Genomic DNA, 23,762 nt, shown 5'->3' with positions numbered 1-23,762 from the left:
TAGACCAAAGTTCCTACGTGCCAATTGTGGTTCACTGATTTCTGATCCCACGCTGTTTTTATTTAACCAGGCATGATCTTAACACATTCCTTGAATTATATCAGTAGGCCTCTTTATACTAATTCAGTCTTTGTCTTGCTTTTATATCTTTTCTCATCAACATTTGTTACAGGATATTGTGACATTCCATTAACTTTCACTTATTTCTCACAGCTGAGCAAGCAATTAGGGTAAATTTGTGGGCTCGATTATCACAACAGTACACTTCACACAAACACCACATGATTGTCTAAGGCTGAGTTTAGCAGGAGTGCTCTGGGTCAAGACTGAAATAAACTGGCAAAGCTGTGGGGTGGAGACCAGAATTGGAATAGCAAGGGTTGCTGCAGATCAAATCTGAGGTACAGAGGTTGTATGTGTGAAACCTGTACAGCCCAACACACAGTGTAACTTATGATGCCTGTCCTTGACTTTCAAGAGTATTATAGTCAATGCGACTTTTTTCCACTACAGTTTGTTCTTGCCCCGTACTGCAACACACCAGTGCTGATTTCCAGATACATTTCCTTTGTGTGCTGGGGCATATCCTGTTGGGCATAGTGCCAACCTAATTGGTCTAAAGAATTCATTTTTAAAATGGAAAGAAAAGGCTTGAAATTTGGGGGTGGGAGTCTGGAGGGGAAGGAAGGACACAGCTAACAAATGATTTGAAAAACCTTCAACATTCTTCAAAAAATATAAGACAGTATTTCAAAGAACATCTACTAGCTTCTAGCCTTCATTTAATTTTTTTAATTATAGAAGCATAAAGATGAGAAATCAGATATTTGTTAAAAATGGCTTAATACCTTTAATACATGTAACTTGAATTAGAGACCCCAGCAATGAAAGAGAATCCTTGTTCAGCTAATTATTTCAGTTTTGAAAATGAGGACCGTATCCACGTAAACTTTCTGGCCACTAACTGTTGGTCTCTCTTAGTTCCATGCATTTCCTAGCAGGCTGATGGTAGCTAGTGTATTCTTGTGTAGTTGGATCTTGGGTTTGTTTGTCAGTGTCTTAACATGTGATGTTATTGAAATACAGGTACACAGGGAGAGTGATAAAAGACGTTATTAACATGGGTTCCTACAACTATCTTGGATTTGCTCAGAACACTGGAATTTGCAAAGAAGCAGCAGCTAAAGTACTGACACAGTATGGAGCTGGGGTATGCAGCACTAGGCAGGAAATGGGTAAGTTTAGGTGGGGGGCAGGTGTTTTCGAAGTATATACTTAAATCATAATCTGTTCATTAGTCTCTACAAAACACTGTATGGTTCTAGCTTTTGAACCTCCGATAAAGCAGTAAAGAAATAACTACAGAGTGAAGATAAATTCTGTTTCCTTTTCTGTTCTGGCATGCTTAGTTTACACAGTCACAACCGTCTTCATTGATATGTCGTCAGATTTTCCACTGACGACCCCCTCCCTCCCCTCCTTTCTGGATCATACCAAAAAAAATCTAGTTGTTGAAAAACCGCTTGCGGCACAGATTTGGCCCCCGATTCATCTGGTCTATTTTGGACTTCTCTTTTGCTGTTTTACATGCAGGAAATCTGGACAAGCATGAGGAGCTGGAAAAACTAGTGGCCAGGTTCCTGGGTGTGGAGGCTGCAATGACATATGGGATGGGATTTTCAACCAACTCAATGAACATTCCTGCTTTAGTTGGCAAGGTATGGCTTCAGAGGGAATGGGTAACAGTGTCTGGCATGAAATTTCTGCTTATGGACTCTTTAGGGGTTGCTCACTCTTTTTTCAAAGAAGTCACTGCAAATGTTCTTTGCAGAAACAGGTCCTAGTATGTCATCTATACTGTATCTCAACCCAAGGGTCTTTTGGGTCTGTTAGGACCTGTAATGGTCCAGAATAGCTCTTGTGTTGGGAGAGAGCACAACCTTGTGGGACTTTGTTTCTGCAGACCACACCTTGATATTAAAGATGGTGATTACTTCAGTAAACTGCCTAACCACAGACTGTTCTGACAGCTTGCTGGGAGACTGAATGCCCCTCCTAACTGGCATAAAATTGAGCCAAGTTGGGCATCCCAGTCATAAACTTGAAACCTATAATCCCTCATAAAGACAGTAGTAACTAGGGCAGAAAAATTTCCTTTGATGTAATAAACCCATAAAAGAACAAACATGTTGTTCACCAAATAGTGCTGCGTTAATGAATACAATGATCATTCAGGCCTGCAAAATATTTCTGCTGCCTGACAGCACAGAACTCAGCCTGAATCTCTTGCATCACTAAATGGTGTTATCTGATCATAGGAGATTAAGGGATGGAGAAGACCTGTTAAACTCCATTTAATCCATCTGCTTCTGCTGGTATAGTACCAAGTATGTTCTATTGCTGTCTCCTGTTCAGATTTAAATATAATCTGATGGGACTTCTCCTTCCCTTGGGAGATGATTCTAGAGCCCTGCACATCTTTCTATCAGGATTTTTTCTTGGTACAATTTAAATTTTCCCATTTTTAATTTCATCCTGTTATTACTAATTGTTCCCCCTTGAACCCCTCTGAATTCCTCCTATGGTGTCTGAACCTTTCAAATTTCTGTTGCTTCATCTCATCTCCTGCCTTTTTCTGGGTAATCCTTTTCTTGAATACCTTCAGTATCTGCCTCTGACACTACTTACAATTTTCCCAAGCAGCAGAAGTGAAATTGACATGATTCTGGGTGGTTTCACTGAAGCTATTCAGAATTTTGTGGGCAGCAGTGAAACTGAAAGCTTTACTCACTTTCACTATGTTAACACCTGGCAAGCTCTGATCAGCATCCAGGGTTGCAGTAGCTGTCTGAAGATTGAAGAGGATCACTTTGTTTGTATTGTAAAGTTATTTCCACAACTAGAGAAACTGGTACTTATGTTAAATGATAGCAGTATCTGAAAAATTTAAGCTGACTTAGCTGCTGCCATATCTTTCTATCCCTATGTGTGAACATTTACCATGGTAAAGTCTTTAAAGTCCTAGGTTTCCTGTTTTTCTTAAGACGCCTTGTTTTTTTATTTAAGACAAACTGAAGTAATGAGTAAGATTTTGTGACAAATTATTAAATACTTCATAAAAATTCAGTTACTTACCATTTATATAGTTATTCTCATCCAAGGAGATTAATTGTTTTACATTTGTGCTTTGAGATGATTTCTAGGGGTGTTTGGTGAAGGGTCTTCAGAAGGTATTTCGACTCAATCCAGTAATAGAAATTAAAATTTACCAGATTTGGGATAGTCCACCACTCCACCAAAATTTGAAGTGTTCATGTTTTCTCCAGGCATTCTAGAAACCTGTTATATATCATTAATAACAATAAGAATGGAATAGATGCTAGAAACATAGCAGGTTTGGGAGAAAGGTTCAAGAGCTCGTAGGGACTGTGGAGAGGGAATGAAAATTCAAAAAAAGCTAGTGTCAGCTGCAAGGATAATTTCGCTTGCTGACTAGAGAATGCATATCTCTGATACAGCAATGGAAATTTAGATTTTCTTTTTAAACATTCTTTCTTAAGTTAGACACATTGCATTGATTGCATCTGATAAAGTTTGAAGATGAAAGTTAATAGGGTTAGTCTTTTGTTTGTCAATTGTATGCATAAGAGAAATTAGTAATTTTCACCTATTTTCATTCCTTTTAGTAATAAGCCTGCTTTCTTTCTAATTTTGCCTGATAACTATAAAGTCCCCATTCATAATTGTCCAAGATTAGAAAATTCTGCTTTTTTGGACGTCCTTGTCGTTCCTCTACAAGTCTCACCTTACCCTCTGTTGTTGTGTGGTTGCGTCCCATCTCCTCTTCTAAAACTCTGGAGCATGTTCCTGGTGAAGCAACTACTTCATGCTCTTTGCATTTTGTTTTGGAGGATACATAGTCTCTTTAGCCTTGATTGTTTGTTCTTAGAGTTTACCAGCTGTTTTCCACACTGATAGATATTAATACTTTCTCCGATTGCATCTTATGTAAAAGTATTAAATGCTCAAAATCTAGCTTTCCCGAAATCTAATATCTTTGAAATGCCATGTTGTGTGAATCTCACAGCTTTTACTATGGGTGATTTAAGTAGCCAGTGACAGCTTTTCCACAGGGTTTTTTCACTACTTTCTGTCCCTCAGTGAAATGGTGTTGATCCAGGTTTCTCTGCAAACTTCCTGGATCCTTAAGTTGTCTTCTGTGTGGCATAGGCAGTTTTGTGTATACTTGATTCTGGTTGTCCATTACCCAACAGATACTTATTGTAGGTAACTGAAATCCTCCATGAGTACAGTGTAACAAGTGAGTATTTATTTCATCAATATAGATCCAATATAGATTTATTTAATATACCATCAGCATCTCTACAGAAGACGCCTCAGAGATGGTGAGTGAGGTTAACCAGCGTTTCTGGATCTTCTGAAGGAACATAAATGCTAAAATGTCAAGGCCCAAGACTTTTCCTTTTTTTTTCCCAGTCTGCAGATGATTGGGTTTTTTAAAACATAATTAGGTGATACTCGGCTATTATGGTGATGAAGGCCATGTAAATGTACTTAGATAGGAAGGACACATTGAGAGATGCTGGGTGACGTGTTTGCGCTGCAATAAAACAACAAAAACAAACCCTGGCATGAAATCTGAGCTGGGTCAATCGACTCAGGCTCACAGAGCTAAAAATGGCAGTGAAGATGTTTGGCCTTGGGCTGGACTCTGGTTCTGAGATCCTGTGAGGCGGGAGGTTCTCAGAGCCCAGGGTCCAGCCCAAACCCGAATACCTACACTCCTGTTTTTAGTCCTGCAGGCTGAGCCCAAGTCAGCTGATGCACAGTGGCTGTGCTGTGGGTGTTTTTATTGAAGTATAGATGTACCCTAATAGATGATATTCTTGCCTCTTGTTGATTGTATCAAATTAAGAGTTGTAATATTTTCTGTCTCTTGCAGTAATAGGCATGTTACAGAATATGCATGATAATTAATCATCATGGTTGTTGCTGTGTTCAGTAATTATTAAACACAAGAAGATAGCCTCTTTCCTTTGGAGCTCCACTGTCAAACTGTTCTGCTATTCTGAACATTTCATAAGGTCTCTTCTGGCTGTCAAACATGTATTTTATTTCTTCATGGAGTGATTGCTCATGTGTATTCCACAATTGGTGTGTGTGCTTGCTGCGTGCAGCGGTGCTGGAAGTTTTTCCCCAGCAGTACCAGTAGGCGAGCGCCCTAGTGACCCCTGGGGTGGTGCCTCCATGGTGCAGTATAAGGGGTGCTGCATGCTCTTCCTACCGTCAGTTCTGTCTTGCTGCCAGTGAAGGTGCTTCAGAACTGCTCTGCTCCAGCTTTGCTGTAGCTTGTCGCCAAAACTGCTTGTTCATTGAGTGTATGGTACCTGTAGTTAGTTGTTTAGTTTAGCTAGAGTCCCTGGGCCGGGGCATGCCCCGTGCCCTGCGCTTTAAGTCATGTGACACTTGTAGGCGATCTATGCCAGTGAATGATCTGCACGCGGGCTGTTGATACTTTTTGGGGGAAACCCATCTCAGCGATCGCTGCAAGATTTGCAAGTCATTTAAGCCTCGGACCGAGAGAGAAAGGGACATTAGGCTCCGGGCTATTCTGATGGAGTCGGCGCTGACCCAGCTCCAGCGTGCCGCTCTGAGTCTGCACCAGGCACCACAGTGTCAGTGCATGGCGACCCTTCGGCACCGTCGACTTGTCGGCACCGCTCCCCATCCACAGGACACACTAAGAAGGCTAGGAAGAGGCCTTGTTTGCCCCGGCACCAGAGTAAACCTGGGACAGAGGCTAGACCCATGTTGGCAGTCCTCGATTCCCACTCGCGTCTAGGCCTCCAACTCCAAGTTGAGTGGAGTAGCCTGGCCCATTCAGAGCAGGCCTCCCTGGCTGTCCAGATACCCTCCACGCCGGAGGCCCTGCAGAGGGCCCAGGATGATATGTCCATGCAGGTACCAGGAGTATCGTCGATGTCAGCCCCACGCTCCAGACCCAAGCTGCCTCTGGAATCTCCACAGTCGCCCCCGGCTCGGTACTGGTTTCAGTCAAGGGAACATTCCTGATGTGGTTAACCGCCCAGCGTCTGTTCAGGGTAAAGTCCACGTGGATCACCCTTGATGCCCACCAGGCTGTCTGGTTGCATTATGTCTGATTGACACTCTCGCACTGCTCTGCCTCAAGGAGTGAACACCAATGGGACTGAGGCAGACAACGCCAAAGGTCCTCATCGTGGAGGGCAGCCGGTCCCAGCACGAACATCGGCTTTGTTCCCGTTTATCATCCTTCTCCAGGACCCCACCACAGCACCGCCTCCACAGCCCTGGGCGTCAATCGCTGTCGTCTCGCCATTGTGGGTCTGCCCGCCGGAGCCGATCGCGGAGCAGCTGTTACCGACAGTACCAGTCCTCCACATCGGTGGTGGTCCTCCCCGAGAAACATGCTCCAATGGGTCTGTGGTCTGCTCAGGATCTGACCCTCCACATAAACATCAAGGAGCTCAGGGTGGTATGGCTGGCGTGCATGGCCTTCCACTCGCACCTGGAGGGCAGGGTGGTCAGGGTCTTCACAGACAACGGCCTCAATGTTCTACATCAGCAGGTGAGGCGGGGCCCGATCCTCTGCCCTCTGTTGCAAAACTCTCAGGTTGTGGGACTTTTGTATAGCCCACGACATCTGCCTACAGGCCCTCTGTCTGCCGGGCGCCCAGAACGTGCGGGCGGATTGCTTCAGCAGAGACTTCTCATCTCAGCACGAGTGGCCTCTCCACCCAGAGGTGGTGCACAGACTTTTCCAAGTGTGGGGAACTCCCCACGTGGACCTGTTCGTGACTCAGCAGAACTGTCGCTGTCCCCCATTCTGTTCGGGGCGGGGGCTGGGATGGGGCACTATCTCTGATGCCTTTCTCCTGTCCTGGTCAAGCCAGTTTCTCTATGCCTTTCCCCCATTTCTGCTGATCGGCAAGGTCCTGGAAAAGATAAATATGGACAAGGCCCAGGTCCTTTTGATTGCCCTGGCATGCCCCAGAAAACTGCATAACTGTAATGCAGATAGGACATGATCAGTTTTTCAACACTGGCAAAACATGATTGAGAACAGCTGTGCACTTTACAGTTTTCAGCACCACATTCTGGAGGAGACAGGCTCACTGCTGACAATTGTTAGCAGCAGTCCTTCAATTTCCTAGTAGACAGAGCCAAAGATAGGCTGGGGATGGTGTGAAATCCATAAGGGTTGTGCGGTCAGAAATATGCAGACCTCCTGAGGATGAGTCAGGCTGCATTGAAAACTTCCTGTTTTGTGTTAGATTTCCTGTTCTCTGTTTCGTGTGAACACTGATTTTAACAAACGTCATTTATAATTGCTTAATAGCAATACCCGTGCCGCCTTTTAATATAAGGCTGATCGCAGGACTAGTAGGTGCTAGTTCAACGACATTAGGGAATCTTATCTTCTCCCTGAGATCATGGATTAAATTGTTTTCAGACATACTCGGCTTTCACAAACTGACACTATGACCAGCTGTGTGTAGATGCCCTGTATAGTGCACAGCACTTCCTAGTAAAGTATGGCTTTCACTTATTCCCTGCAGGATTCATATGGTGAATCACTGATCTTGACTTGATGGCAGGATACTGGGATGTGCACACATGTGCATTACTGGTGATAGTCAAAGGCAGAGCTGTCTCATCTACTACAAACACAGCCGTTTGAAGAGTGCGACGGATAGCTCAGTGGTTTGAGCATTGGCCTGCTAAAACCCAGGGTTGTGAGTTCAGTACTTGAGGGGGCCATTTAAGAATCTGAGGCAAAATCAGTACTTGGTCCTGCTAGTGAAGGCAGGGGGCTAGACTTGATGATCTTTCAAGGTCTCTTCCAATCCTAGGAGATAGGATATCTCCATTAATTTTTAAAAAATTTTTAAAGGCAAATAAGAATAGTCTTATCACACTGATTTGCTGTTAGCCTCAGTCTATTCAGCCTTTTTGCCTCATTTTTCCCCCTTGTGCAGGGCTGTCTGATACTGAGCGATGAGCTGAATCATGCATCACTAGTGCTTGGAGCAAGATTGTCAGGAGCAACTATTCGAGTCTTCAAGCACAACAGTGAGTATCTGTTGGGGGGGTACTTCCTCTCAGACATGTCAAATGCTCTTTTTTGAGATTTCTGCCTCTTGTTGTTGTAAATCTGAATTTCCAACTGGGAAACCCATTTCCAATAATTGAAGGCTCTTAGGGGCTGCTAGCACCTTAGAGTTAATAGTGTTGCAAACCCTGGATTGGAAGCTCTGTTCTCTGCAAATTGACTGTTAAATACAGGGGTTTTTTTGAGGTTGTTGAGAGAGACACTTATGGAAGAGATTTCTTAAACTGGGTGAGTGAATTTAGTGCTTTATGTAAATGTGGGTGTCTGATTAATTAAATCTAGATATTGGAGGCAGGTGTCATGTAGGCTTTCTCTTCCCAGCTCTGCCAGTACTCCTCCACTCCAGTCAGTAGCACTTTATGGTGTTGCATTTCTGGCTCCCCTTATAGCTTTTCGTATGTAAAGTAGGGATGTAAAATATTAAACGCTTAACCAGCAGTAAGCATTAGTCTTACCGTTAGCCCCCAGCCCTGGGGCCAGCTGGAGTGGAGCGCCCGGGCCCTCTCCCTTTAATCGGTTAAACAATATAATTTTAATAGTTTAAACTATTAACTTTTTAAACAATATTTACATCCCTAATATAAAGCCAGTGCATGGCTGTCTGGCATATGCAGGTGAACTGCTGGTGTTCAGACCTTTCAGTTTGTATCATGTATGGGTCAGCACACGTACAGAGTCTTATTACAATCCATGTCAGATACTAAAGTGGTGAAAGTCCATGTAAGAACCTAGATAGATGATCTAGGTTGTTGTATGGTTTCTTAGGTCATCGCTTAGTTTCCTAGGTCAGGATCTAGTCTGCAATAAGGTTCTCTAACATGGTTCTGTATTCATTGTCTATCGTATGGACAAAACACATTAAAATTAAGTACCCCTACCCATGCCTGGCAACCATGCTTTGGCACAGTCTCCTGGACTCTGAAACCAGAAAGAAAAGGTTCTTTTGGCTCCTCCCACTGCCACTTTTCAAAATCACACTCTTTCCTCTTATTTTGTGATTGTCTGTGCTTCCTGCCAGCCTCCTCATAACTTGTTTTCCATGCCTAGCTCTCTCCTCCTCCTCCATCTTCATCCTGTGTCACTTAAACTTCCATGTTGATCACTCTATCTGTAATGTCTTTCTTTCCTTTGGGCTCTTAGTCTGGACTGACTCCTCCATGATTTATTCACAGTAACCATTCCATTAACTGGATCTCCAAGTGCTATGTGGTGTGCTCTTCTCATCACTCAAGCGCACTCTGGTCTTGTTATTCAACATCAATCTCTCCCTCGCTCCTCCCTGCATAATTTAATCTGCACTGTCACTCAATTCAGGCTACCGATGTCTTGGAGTATGCTGCTGCTCACAGCCCTCCACTTTATTGTTACGGTGTGGCATGAATTCTGCTCTCTCCTGTGCATTCACCTTGCCTCTGGTCTCTGCTCCCCAAGTGCAGTGTTTCTAGAGGGCAGAGGCCTGTAACTGCCCCAACTTCCTTCACTCACTGTCCTTTGCTTACTTTACTCTGCTTTGTTCCTTGTGTATTAGCTTTCTCTTTCCACACCTCCAACCCCATCAGGTCTCATCAGATTTTCTTCCTTATTAGCTCTTGTGTCTCTTTTCTCCACCCACCATCTCTTTCAGTTTATTTAAAGACAGAAATGACATTAGGGGAGAACTTGCTTCCTCATCTATCCTCCTTTGCCCACTCCCCAGCTGTCTGCCTCCGGCCCATCATCCTTGAACTCATTCTCTCCTCTCTGGCGCCTTTGTTCCAACTACTAAGCCTGCTCTTGTTTTTCCCAAACATCAATGCCTTCACTCATCTCTACCTGCCATTTACCAACCCCTTTCTCTCTTCCCTTTTATTTCCAAGTCTGTCTCTTTCTGATCTCTGTACTGTTGTACTCTTAACCAAATCCTGGCCCATAGTGGAAATCATGTGTCAGTGCTATACCACACAGCCACAGTCACCTTTAACATGAGATGTGGCTTGCAGGAGATGTGGCCTCAAATGCAATGTGGCCAAACTTGGATCATGATAGAGTATAGATTCCACAGGTATTAGTCTCTGTGAGTCACTCTTCATATCAGGGGGTGGCTGTGACTTGTAGCTGTGACCTCATTTGTGTGCTCCTGCATTTAGTTACGTCGTACTAATGCTTTTTTTTCCTGTGCAGACATGCAGAGCCTGGAGAAACTGCTCAGAGATGCCATTGTGCATGGGCAACCTCGCACCCGCAGGCCCTGGAAAAAAATCCTCATCCTGGTGGAGGGAATTTACAGGTACAAGTTATTCTCTACCTTGCCTACACTCTCTTAGCAGGATCCAGCTGTCAGGGTTTGAGTTCCATTGCTGGACCAAGCTGTAGAGTTGATTAATGTAGCATGCCTCTTAGCTGTTGCTCTTGATGAGAGACCATTTGTTTTAGACCTAGATTGATCTGTAAGCTCCTCCCACGTGGCCTACTGTAATAACAACTGATGCTGATGGAAAGCTTCCCATCTCCTAAATACAGCACAAATTCTAACTAATCTAAACAAATTATTTACATCAAACATGCTAAGCTCTGGAGCTGAGGTTTTAGGTTGTGTTTATTACCCTCTAGTCCAGTTTCCTTCTCTGGTGATCTGTTATTGATCATGCTAATGGGAATAGATGGCAATATGTGCAGATCTCATGACTTCTCTGAGTGTGTGGGAGATATAAATGGGAGATCAGTTGCCCTTGCACCTAGTTCATGACTTAAGGATCAGGTGGTCTGGAGCTGCTTGTTGGAAGGCATGGCTCAGCCTGGTTGGTCTCATCTAGGAGACCAACAATGACAAGTTAACTGGTGGCAGCATAGGACACTGAGGTTTGTGAGGCAAAGAAGCAGTATCTGTTTTAGATGGAAACACATTACAGAATGCATTGGATTGGTCTGTCATCCTTGCTGCAACTTAATCTGTTTAACTTGTGATACTGACTTTCAGAATAAGGAAATTTGGACACAGAATGCAACAAATCTTGTTTTTAAACATAAACACTTGTAAAAGAAATTTTTCCATAGAGGTGTTATGGTCTCTAGATAATGCTTCCATGATAATTACGTAACTGCTAAAAGGAAGTAAAGAGAAGGAGAGTAGGAAGCCAGTTTAGAATCTCCAAACAGAACCCCAGCTATCAAAACCCCTTAAAGCTGAATCTAACCTGATTTGATCTGTTTTTCTTCAACAGCATGGAGGGTTCCATAGTCCGCCTGCCTGAAGTGATTGCCCTCAAGAAGAAGTACAAGTCATACCTGTACCTGGACGAGGCTCACAGTATAGGTGCCCTGGGTCTCACTGGCCGGGGTGTGGTGGAGTATTTTGGACTTAACCCTGAAGATGTGGATGTTATGATGGGAACGTTCACCAAGAGCTTTGGAGCTGCTGGAGGGTACATTGGAGGCAAGAAGGTAAAGAAGTGGTGGGGAAACATGGTAGGAAGCAAGCTATTCATTTGGGCTTCTGAAGATTAAAAAGAGGAAACTACTAGTTGGTTAACAGATAGTTAGGGCCCTACCAGTTCTATACCAGGATATGTCCCTAGAGGTCTTGCTAATTTCAGAGTTAGCTTGTTTCTTGAGTTCACCTGGTACACTGGGAACTAAACATTGTGCAGTTCAGTTATGTGGAATTCTGTCCAATGTGGATGAGTTGAATCCAGGAAAAGGTTCCCCTAAGAACTCCTAATTCCCCTGAAGGAGTGATAAGTTAAAGCTGCTGAGACTGGGTGAGGAGAGGTTGTGCAATTCTTCTACTAATAGCTACTCAGTGCTTTAAGGTAGGGATTTTTTAATTGCTACCTGTTAATAAAGCTAGCAGTGAGAACTCTGAAGGCAAGGGTTTCCTAGCTCCTAATTAAGCTCTATGGAGCAACACTGTATGCTATTTCATCTGCTCTTAGGCATCTTTTTTAATTTCCATAGTCCTTTCTCTCTGCCATATGCCCGATAGTCCTCCCGGGGGACGTCAAACACCTCTTGGGAAGCCCTGCTCTAGAGCAGTGGTTCTCAACCTTTTTTCATTTGTGGACCCCTTAAAAAATGTAGAATGGAGGTGCCAGACCCTTTGCAGATCTTAAACGTTATGTGCAGACTCCGAAGAGCCCTGTGTGGATACAAAATTTGTATCTGCATCCGATCCTCAAAATATTGGTCCATATCTATAAAGCAGATATCCCCAGATTTGCAGGGCTGTAACCACAGGTTGAAAACCATTGTTCTATGGGAATGACACCCTTTCGCAGACCCCTTAGACATAGCCTGCTGACCCCCAGGCATTCATAGACCTCTGGTTGAGAACCACTGTTCTAAAGCCCTCCTTTTCTTGGAGGGGACAAGAACAGCATCATGCTAATAGAACTTGAGTAATATATGTTGAGATAAATTTCTGCCCCTGGTTACCATTGTGCAGTCCCATAGCTTTTTTCATAGCGGAGGCCAGAATTTGTCCCACCGTGTGCTGTGATGTTTTACTGTAGTGGTTCTCATTTCTGGGGATTGTGGAATAGTTTTATAATACAATGACTGATAAGTAACTGTTCCAGGGAGTGGTGCCCTTTGTCTTCCACGTGGCTTGCTTCCATCTTGTGGCAAAAGCTATATTTGAATGCAGAAGGGAGGAGTGGGTAATAGAAAGGGAGTGGCTCTCTGAAGTTCTTGCTAATACCTGCTGCCTTTATCTATAGTGCACTTAGGAGAAATCCCTTGTGACTTTTATATGCCTTGTTCAGTGACGTGCTTAGCAATGATTTGTATCAAACATGATACATAGCCATCTGCAGAGCCTGCTCACCACCACACAGGAATGAGAGGATTGATTTGCATCTTCCCATGACAGAATGATTGCTCTCAAAACACAACCTGTGCACAGCTTGAGTAATTCCAGACATCTTGTTGCAAAACCCAATTCTGTGACCATCGGCAGAATGAGTCTACATATGAGTTAGTAATTTTTTTTTTTAATTTTTTTTATCAACCATCATCCTGCTTTGGGATACAAACTATAGTGCACAGGGATATTTCACCCCTACTGTTAACACTTTAGTTGTAGTAGATGGTAGTTACAAATGGCGTAAGCAGCTTTTTACGAGCTTCCCAGCCTTTTCTAGGTGACTTGTAGAGTATGTGTGTGAAACGTGTGGTGCTGCCCATTTGTAGGGTGGTCATGGTGCCACTGGAGCCTATTTCTTTAAGCTCTGACTGAGGGTGGTATCTGAAGGCCTCCTGTGTTCATTTTGTCAGGAGCTGATTGACTACCTCCGTACGCACTCTCATAGTGCAGTGTATGCCATGTCACTGTCACCGCCTGTTGTGGAGCAAATCCTCACCTCCATGAAGTGCATTATGGGTGAAGATGGCACAACTTTTGGTAAGTTTTTTTTTTTCTATTTGGTAAATGTTCCAATCCTGGAATGGGGGTCTGTGACTGCTGGAAACTGAACCTTTTTATAACAGTGGCACTGGTAACTGTGCTTGCTGCCAGACACGTTAGCATGCATTTTTGTTAAACCTAATTCCTGAAGCAATAAGTTAGTTAGTTATTCGCTGATTAGAAAGTAGGGATGTTACAACTAGTGCTGTTCTGCTAGTAATCTAGCAAGGTAATTCCAGCAAAAGGTAGGACAGGTAATCTTACCTAAAAGGCAAACTGACATTTTGTACAATACTGAATTTTCTCTTCTGTAATTGCTTTACCTCTGTCTCTCAAAAAAATGCAAACTTAAACACATCATATCTCCCTACTCTGAGTGATCTGCTAGGATCACTCAGAGAAAGGTGTAGTGGTTGAGTTTTTTTAGAGTAACTGGAAATATTTAGCAGCAAAACTACAGTATTTAGAATTTGTATCATTCCAAATTGAGACCTTGTTTTGAAACGAAGTTGAGGCTTGGTCTAGCAGTTTTTTGTTTATAATATAGCATGTTCATTGTGCATCAGCCTTTTCTAAAAGTTGATGGGTGTCACTGTTTCATTCAGAATACTTATCATTTGCAGTCCAAACACCTTTTTTTGAATTCTAAAACTAATACAAATATATTGGATTCATAGTGTTCTGAGCTTTTGGCCACAAGGTGGTAGTATGCACTGAAGAATTGTATTTGCTCTGTAACAGTGAGAGAAAAGGTTGGTGAGATGATATCTTTAATGAACCAACTTGTGTTGGTGAAAGAGACAAGATGAGCTTGAAAGCTTGTCTTTCACCAATAGAAGTTAGTCCAATAAATGATATTACTGCACCCATCTTGTCTGTCTCAAATCGTGGGACCAACAAGGCCACAACGACACCGCAAACACTGTGACATTAAGGCCATCAGACTATTTGACTTGACAGAACTCCTGTGGTAAAAGAATGTTGAACACAACTCAAGGTAACTTTTTTTCTCCTTGTCTTAAATCAGGAATAATCTTAACTTGTTTATGCTATATTAAAGTAAAATTAATGCTATTGATTGTTGCTGTGGTGGTAGCTCTGGAAGCAAAAGTAGCTGATCACCAAGGCAATGCTATCTGTGGTCACCTCTGAGTGCTTTTAAGGGTACATGGCAAAGAAAAGCCTGCAGTTCAAAGTCCTCTGAGGTCTGAGTCAATTGACTCATGTTACTGAGGCTTGAGCCGCAGGCTAAAAACAGCAGAGTAGATGGTTCGGGCTTGACTGGAGCCCATGCTTTGAGTACTGGTATCCTGCACTAGAATCCTTCTCTCTAGCTCTCCAAGAACAAGCATTACCACATGGTTGGTTATTGATGGATACAACTATGGCAAAGAGATGAGTCGTGCATCCTTTCCTAAAGGTGACACTGTCAGAGCTACTTTAGCTGATCATTGGTCTGGGGATTGGTCCTGCTTTGAGCAGGGGGTTGGACTAGATGACCTCCTGAGGTCCCTTCCAACCCTAATATTCTATGATTTGCCAATATTTCAAACTGGTCACCTCAGGCACTGCTTCTGTTGGGTCACTTCCAGTGTCTGCTGTGTTTAAGCAAGTGAGGACTGAAGAATGTGTAACTAATTGGAAGTTCCACATAAATGGTTAAGACGAGCACGTTACCAGTTTTTGAAGGTGGATTTTAGGAGCACTGGCATTTTTAGTAAGTTTTCTGTATTACCAGAGAGAAGTTTTAAGCCTTTGAGAGCTGGTATGTGATATCAAAGAAACTTCATATTGTGGCAGACTTTCATGTGAATTTTAGTGCTATTCAAAGGTGCTGGATTTGACAGCCTGGAAAGCTGAAGTTTTCTTTTTATCCACACTCAGGTAAATGGATCACTGCAGGCTCATCTCTCCTGGAAGAATATCGTTAAGTTGTTAAAAAAATTCCATTTGACTTCATCAGGGTGATTCTTGCTGGGATGATTACTACAGTACTTGAAATGGTCCTTTTTCAATTCATTTTCAGTGCAGTACCAATTGCCAATCCCTCTATAGTTCAAGATCATAAATCAACATTTCTGTATATATTGTTTTAAAGTCACTGCTGCTTTGCAGTCCTGTTCCATGGAGAGAGCTGGTTAAAACTCCTTTGTGCAGACCTAGCTGCTGCTTAGTGAGAGCTTAAGGAACTCGTGTTCCAGTGATAGTCAAAAACAGGACAAAAGGACTAAGGACAGGAGGATGATGTTCAGTGTTTGGAAAGTAAAATTATGTAAGATACAGGGATAGTGGCCCTAATGAGTGGTAACTGTGGAAGGGAAACAGGTAGATAGCTTAAGGGCTGTAATGGGGTGCTATTGAACATCTCTGAAACCAAGTGGATACATCATGCTATATGAACATTCTCTGGCCATTCCATAGGCAGCTAATTAAGATTTATTTACCGATGGGCAAAACTGAGGCAGGCAATGGCCTTGCCAAAGCCATATAAGGAACTGATAGTTGGATTTCCTTGTTCTTGGCTCTGGGCTCTGAGCAATATAAAGTCTGTAATTTTTATGTAGTATTCCCTGCTGGATAGAATGAGAGGAGATAGTTAAGAAAGAAGCAGAACTTTCTTCACAAAAGTGTTTCTCAATTTCGTGAGGCATCAGCCCGGGGAGGAAAGGCAGAGGTCTCCAAACTTGCAACACAATATATTGCTGCTACAATCTAAACTCAATTGTGCAGTTGGAGGAAATGTTCCCTTTGAGGTCTTTCCAGCAGTCTGTCACTAGCTAACAGGATGCTAGTAAGCAGGCAGCCTAGATAAAATACACATGGAAACCAGCATGGCCATTTGCAAAGCTCAGGCAGGAGGCGATTGCAGGCTGAATAAATTTAGTTAGGTGACAGCACATGAATATGCAGCCTAGATTGGGATAGCAACTTTACTTTTTACTTCATTGTCTGTTTAAACTAATCTGTCAGTGCTGGCTATTACCTGCTGACATTCATAATAGGTGCCCCCGTGGTGCTCTCCAAAGCAGCCCATATGGCTTTAAAAACATCATGTGTCAGTGGAAGTGACTGTATCCTAGAGGAGTAGGCTAGAAAACATGGCCATTCCAGCTGTCTAAGTCAGCAGTTCTCAAATGGGGGTCCACAGCTCCCTGGGGGTCCGCAAACCCTGTCAAGGGGGTTGTGGGGCCCTGCGACTGAAACCCAGAGCCCGAGCTCTAGCACCCCCATGGAACTGAAGCCAGACGGCATGGGGCTGAATCCCTGAGCCCTGGTGCTTCCTGTGGGGCAGAAGCCCTGAGCCCATGGGCAGAGTTGGGCACATGGAGGGCATTCCTTTTCCCCACCGCCACCAAACTGCAGCACAAGAGCACAGCAGTCCTGGGGGCAGCTCCACACCTCTCTCCCTGCCCCCAGACCAGACTGGAGGTGGGAAGCCAGAGCCAGGCCGGGCAGTTCTGGGTAGCTGCTGCTCTGGCTGGTGCCATGGAGCAGGCAGCCACAGCATTTCCGCCTCTCCGGGTTGAAGCTGCTCCTCGGCTCCCAACCACCTCTACACCAGCAGAGGTAACCGGTTAGAGCCATCCGGTTGGGGAGACCTGGCTCTGTGATTGGCAGAGCCCTCCCAGCACACAGCCCCTAGCCACCCTCCTTCCCACGCACAGCCCCATCTAATCCCCTTCTTGCACTTGAGCTACCCTCCTGCCCGCACACAGTCCCTAGCCACTGCCACCCTTCCTGCACCCTAAGCTGTTTTCAGACTTTTTGAGCTAAGCCCCCCCACATCTGAGTTAGTTTTTGGTTATGCACCCCCTGCCACACACACACATAGAGGCTGGGTGGCCTGCTGAAGTGAGTCAGGGGGTGGAGGTGGCACTCCCTTCTTGGACCCTGCCATGCAGAGGTAACTCGAGCCCTGCTCACCCCTTCCCACCACCCAAAACAGAAGTCAGAGTGCACCTATGCCCAAGTCCCCTCCTCTGAGGGTGTGCCCCCCTCCCTGGGTTGGGACCTGGAGTTTTTATAGCATGTCGAGGAAGGCCTCAGAGGAAAAAAAGGTTGAGAACCCCTGGTCTAAGTGATGGCTGAGCTCAAACTAGCTATGGGAATAAAAGGAAACAAGAAGACTTATCAATACATTAGAAGCAAGAGGAAGACCAAGGACAGAGTAGGCCCACTGCTCAGTGAGGAGGGGGAAACAGTAACGGGAGACTTGGAAATGGCAGAGATGCTTAATGACTTCTTTGTTTCGGTCTTCACCGAGAAGTCTGATGGAATGTCTAATATAGTGAATGCTTACGGGAAGAGGGTAGGGTTAGAAGATAAAATAAAAAAAGAGCAAGTAAAAAATCACTTAGAAAAGTTAGATGCCTGCAAGTCACCAGGGCCTGATGAAATGCATCCTAGAATACTCAAGGAGTTAATAGAGGAGGTATCTGAGCCTCTAGCTATTATCTTTGGGAAATCATGGGAGATGGAGGAGATTCCAGAAGACTGGAAAAGGGCAAATATAGTGCCCATCTATAAAAAGGGAAATAAAAACAACCCAGGAAACTACAGACCAGTTAGTTTAACTTCTGTGCCAGGGAAGATAATGGAGCAGGTAATTAAAGAAATCATCTGCAAACACTTGGAAGGTGGTAAGGTGATAGGGAATAGCCAGCATGGATTTATAAAGAACAAATCGTGTCAAACTAATCTGATAGCATTCTTTGATAGGATAACGAGCCTTGTGGATAAGGGAGAAGCGGTGGATGTGATATACCTAGACTTTAGTAAGGCGTTTGATACGGTCTCGCATGATATTCTTATAGATAAACTAGGAAAGTACAATTTAGATGGGGCTACTATAAGGTGGGTGCATAACTGGCTGGATAACCGTACTCGGAGAGTAGTTATTAATGGCTTCCAATCCTGCTGGAAAGGTATAACAAGTGGGGTTCCACAGGGGTCGGTTTTGGGACCGGCTCTGTTCAATATCTTCTTCAACAATTTAGATGTTGGCATAGAAAGTACGCTTATTACGTTTGCGGACGATACCAAACTGGGAGGGATTGCAACTGCTTTGGAGGACAGGGTCAAAATTCAAAATGATCTGGACAAATTGGAGAAATGCTCTGAGGTAAACAGGATGAAGTTCAATAAAGATAAATGCAAAGTGCTCCACTTAGGAAGGAACAATCAGTTTCACACATACAGAATGGGAAGAGACTGTCTAGGAAGGAGTATGGCAGAAAGAGGTCTAGGGGTCATAGTGGACCACAAGCTTAATATGAGTCAACAGTGTGATACTGTTGCAAAAAAAGCAAACGTGATTCTGGGATGCATTAACAGGTGTGTTGTAAACTAGACACGAGAAGTCATTCTTCTGCTTTACTCTGCGCTGGTTAGGCCTCAACTGGAGTATTGTGTCCAGTTCTGGGCACCGCATTTCAAGAAAGATGTGGAGAAATTGGAGAGGGTCCAGAGAAGAGCAACAAGAATGATTAAAGGTCTTGAGAACATGACCTATGAAGGAAGGCTGAAAGAATTGGGTTTGTTTAGTTTGGAAAAGAGAAGACTGAGAGGGGACATGATAGCAGTTTTCAGTTATCTAAAAGGGTGTCATAAGGAGGAGGGAGAAAACTTGTTCACCTTAGCCTCTAATGATAGAACAAGAAGCAATGGGCTTAAACTGCAGCAAGGGAGATTTAGGTTGGACATCAGGAAAAAGTTCCTAACTGTCAGGGTAGTTAAACACTGGAATAGATTGCCTAGGGAAGTTGTGGAATCTCCATCTCTGGAGATATTTAAGAGTAGGTTAGATAAATGTCTATTAGGGATGGTCTAGACAGTATTTGGTCCTGCCGTGAGGGCAGGGGATTGGACTCGATGACCTCTCGAGGTCCCTTCCAGTCCTAGAGTCTATGAGTCTATGTTTGTCCTTGGGCAGCTGCTGCCATTTCTTTTGCTGCTCTTAGTAGGTGCTCCTCAAAGTCCTCCTCTGTAGCAATGCAGTCTTGGGTCCCTATCCTGCAAACCCGGGAGACCTCCGCTTCTATTTACTACTTAACTTATAACTAACTAAAGCGACAGTCTTGTAGTCTTGAAATGGATCGTATGAGTTTGCTTTCTGGAGCCTTTGAATGTTTCCACAAAAGTAGCAGCAGCTAAGAAGGGAACATCTGAAATATGTGGGACATGCCATCTTCTAGGAACAGAGCCTCTAACTGTAGCTTGTATGGGCATCCATTCTTTTGCTGCATTCGGCTGTATGATTATAAAAAAGTGAATGGGGAATGAGATGGTTTCTAGATTGAGTCCCCATCAGAGGAAGCGTAAATGGCGAGTGCTGCAGATGTGAGCATGTTTTAACAGTTCAACATCCTCCTGTCTTTCTCCCTCTTTGAAGGCCCCTCCCCAAAAGAAAAAGGGACATATTTCTAGCCGTGTCTCTGCATGGTTTTGAAGACTTCCAATAAAAGAAATTAAACATTTTTGCATTTGAACTTTAATTTCTATAAAACGTGAACTTCCTCATATTTTTAAGGAGCATCGTTGTTACGCAAGATGATAAAATGCTTTCTGAAGAGCTGATCTGAGGCTTGCGAAGGCAGGCTTTAGGGTAGGACAGAGGGGAAGCAGTTGAGTGCCTTTGGGGTAGGACAGAGGAAGCAGTTGAGTGGCTTCAGGGGATGGGAGTTAATAATTATTTCCCTGGACAAGCAGAATTTTCAGTATAAACCTCTAGCTTTTGTCATCCTTCATCACCATGGTAGGAATGGGAGAGCAGATAATGTGCCTAGGGTGACAAACTTTGTAAGGCTGACAAGTTGTTGCTGCACAAATGAAAACAGCTAACTTCAGAGAACTGGAAGGAGGCCAGCCTTACAGGAGTGAATGGAGGTAGGGTGGAACAAGTAGTTGTGAAATCCAGGAAGGGAGATTTTGAAAGTGATTGGAGGGTGTGTTGTGTGATAGTTTCTATAGTAAAAATTGTCCAATTGCAACAAGCTGCCTTATCCCACCAAAAAAAAAAAATGTGACATGTAGATTAAGGATTCTCGGTTTACTTATGTTAATCAGTAAAGCAATCAACTGGTTCGCTTTCATGCGGACTCTGATAGTGTCTGATCTTGGTGCTCAGCAATGTTGTGAATGCTCACTAATTGGATGTGGCAGCTTCCAGGAAAACCTAGCTACTGTAGAAAGTAGTGTGGATAACTCATTAGAGGTGCTCTTCCTTCCTTCATTACTGACCCTAGTGCTGTAGTGGGGTGCTAGGGACGCTCTTCACCCTGAGTCAGTAAGTATTCCAGTGCCTGTGCTAGAGGGCATTGTGCTGCCAGAAGTGTCCTTCAGATTAGACATAAAACAGACCCTTGGCCCTTACGCATCCAGTGGCATCTTTGCAATAGTAAGGAGGCTAATCCTGGCTAGATTCCTGCAGGATAGCTGTGTGTACTACCTTCTTCCATTGCTCTTGCAGTCTCCACTGAATGTTAGTATTCTAAAACAGAAGATTCATAACATTCAGTGTCATTAGTGTAGAATGTCTGTTGAATTCACAATTCGTAAGAGCCTGCCTTTCTGTGTAGGGTGAAATGGTCCCTATAAATGAAGTATGGTACAAACTGTGATTTTTTTCAATCTTTGGGGCTGAACAATGCGTGAATCTTTGTTTTTCCAGATAATGAGGCTCCAATATATGAAATAATTCACTGAGCATTGTTAAATTCAAGTCTGCTGAAACTAGTTGTGAATGACTGCCTAGATGGTAACCATAAAGAACCTAGCAAAGCAAAGAGCAGTGAAATGAAGCTATGGGAGGAGAAGTTTAAGGTAGATATTAAGGGAAAACATCTTCTCACAGATATTTAGGAAACAGAAAAGGCTTTGTGGGAGGAAATTGAGGTTCTGCCCTTTTCAAGTTGCAAATACAGGATACAAAAGATATTCATGGCAATGGTATAGTGCAGGGTCCTGTGTGATATTCATGCTAAGCTGGATGACTGAGTGGGCAACTCCTGGATCTTGTGTTTCTGCAGTGAAGAGCTTTACAAACAGATCTCTCAACCAAATGGTGATAGAATCAAAGTATAAGGAAAACCAGCAAGAATTTCCGTTAGCAAAAGAGCTAGTTTACAAACTGAGTGTGTGTATTAAATGGCCATGAAGCAAGTCTGCCGAAATACTTGTCATATATAAATACAAAATATTACTGGAAATGGAAATCCCAGAGAGAGACCCTGCCTCGCTCTTAAAAAAACAAACAAACCCCAGAAACTTTTAATAATAAAATTTTAAAAATCCTTTGCAAAAGCTCTGACTGTTGCTATTTAACTGCTGATATTTTTCTTTTACTCAGTCAAGTGAGAGTGGAGAGTCAAGAAGAGAAATTAGTAAGATGATCACTTCAGGATTTGATTTCCTCCCAGTTGGCATGCTTGAGTAGTTCCAAACTCGGATGCATCTGCCTGACTTGGTGATGCCCTCTCTAGACTTGATGGCTGTTGTTCTTTCCTGTGCTCTTTGCTCAGAAATAGTAAATGCTTTCTTTTCAAAGACTAGATCATGGTTGAAAATAACATGGTGAGTTCTGTACTAAGGGTGAGGAGTGGGATTTGGGATATGCATTAACTCTGGTGTCCTGTTCTGACTACTGGCAGCAGTAGCGCCATTCAGAAGGCTGGACCCTTAAAGATCCTCCCACTCAGCCACAATGAGATGGGGATTGAGTAGGGATGGACTGTCGTGATATGGGACTGGGGATTGTGTGGGACTGGTTAATTCTTGTTTATGCTGTGATTGGGTTCTTTGAATTGATCTAGGGATTTGATGGTTCAGTTTAGGGTGTTTGTTATTGTCAAGGGCTACCAAAGTATTGAATGGGTGCTCTTTTGTTGTCCATGATGATAATCTAATAAATTAATAAGTATTTACCCTCTGTGACTTTTGCAGAACCAGTTGGCTCAGTTTCAGTCTCGAAAGTTTGTCGGTGCTACAAATTCACTCTGGGATCTGAGAATCCAGCTGGGTCTGTTCTGCCTCTTGCATAAGAGCCAGCAATGTAGATCATGCATTTGGAATTGGGCTGATGATGCACAGGCAGAGTAGAATTCAGCTTGTTCACCCTAGCAGTGTTGTCTTCACAGGGCTGACAGAAGTGAAGGGAGTGGTTGTCAGTAAGCAGGACTGACTTGAGGCATGGAGGAAGCAATCTATGAAATAAGAAGGGGCTGAGTGAAAAGTGTAACCACCTTTGCGGACAGTGTTAAGGAGGGGTTGAATCAGGACAGTTTGAACTAAACCTTCTGTTGTCTGCGCTCTCATTGAGCAGAATGTTAGTTTAGTCTTTTCAAAAAAGAACCAAGTTTCTTTCCTGGTGATTTGTGAGGAATGTCTTGAATATGAACCAAGAGTAAATTGGTACAATAGTAACCCTCCGAGTGTGAACTGGTCCCTTACATCTCAGTGGGTGTTAACTGTGCAATCTAACCATGCCAGTGTAACATCAGCACTGGTAACTGTTTCATTACTGTTCAAAGCATGCAGATGATATTCTGAAGATTGACACAATCTAAATGGTGGCATGCTTTGGGTGGAGCTTAGACTGTGGAGTAAACTTGTTCAAAGTTGCCACTTATTTTCCTTTCTGAGTTCATGTTTATATTATGGTAGTACCCTGACAATTTAAGGAGGTTTCCATTGTGCTGTGCACTGTACAAATGTGTAGTAAGACTCTCCCTCTTCAAGAGCTCATGATCTAAATAAAGAGATTGCAAAAGTTGATGTGGTGGACAAGTCCCATCTCAAGAGCCATCTTAACTAGAAAGTTCAACCACTATTAGACCCTGAATTAAGATCAATCATAAATAGAAATCTGTGTAAACAGTTTTAATTTAATCCTTCCTCTGCTCCTGAGCCCAAACACAGTACTCTTGAGCTAGTTGCATTAGAACAGGAAAATGAAACTCAGAAACGAACTTCAGGAGTCTGACCTCTAAAAATTCTAATGAAGGCAGGGCACAGGTAGCCTTTATCCCAGTGTACCTAGTCAAGGTCAAACCTATACACCTACCTTAAGTTGACCTCACCTACCTACATCAGTGTAGAAGCCACAGTGCCTTGTTTCCATCAGCATTTTACATGGCGCAGCTATCTTGAGTGAACTATCTCGCTGTAAAATTGTGCCTTGTTTTGCAGTGATGAAGCAGCCTCAGACTAGCT

At 43.5% G+C, this 23,762-nt stretch overlaps 1 protein-coding gene across 1 annotated transcript in view; it reads left to right on the top strand.

Moving 5' to 3' along the window:
* The window catches only part of SPTLC2 (serine palmitoyltransferase long chain base subunit 2), a 122,599-nt gene that overhangs the window by 43,028 nt on the left and 55,809 nt on the right, over positions 1 to 23,762 (top strand). Inside the window, exons 4-9 of the mRNA XM_050953274.1 lie at positions 1,087 to 1,235; positions 1,594 to 1,718; positions 8,040 to 8,133; positions 10,334 to 10,439; positions 11,374 to 11,593; positions 13,424 to 13,550. Of these exons, the coding sequence (XP_050809231.1) occupies positions 1,087 to 1,235; positions 1,594 to 1,718; positions 8,040 to 8,133; positions 10,334 to 10,439; positions 11,374 to 11,593; positions 13,424 to 13,550 (821 nt within the window). The remainder of the gene's footprint in view (positions 1 to 1,086; positions 1,236 to 1,593; positions 1,719 to 8,039; positions 8,134 to 10,333; positions 10,440 to 11,373; positions 11,594 to 13,423; positions 13,551 to 23,762) is intronic.

This window comes from Gopherus flavomarginatus, chromosome 5, assembly GCF_025201925.1.
Source record: "Gopherus flavomarginatus isolate rGopFla2 chromosome 5, rGopFla2.mat.asm, whole genome shotgun sequence".
In the NCBI taxonomy this organism is placed as follows: Eukaryota; Metazoa; Chordata; order Testudines; family Testudinidae; genus Gopherus; species Gopherus flavomarginatus.
Note: the sequence above shows the minus strand (reverse complement) of the source record. Positions and strands in the feature narration are given on the sequence as shown.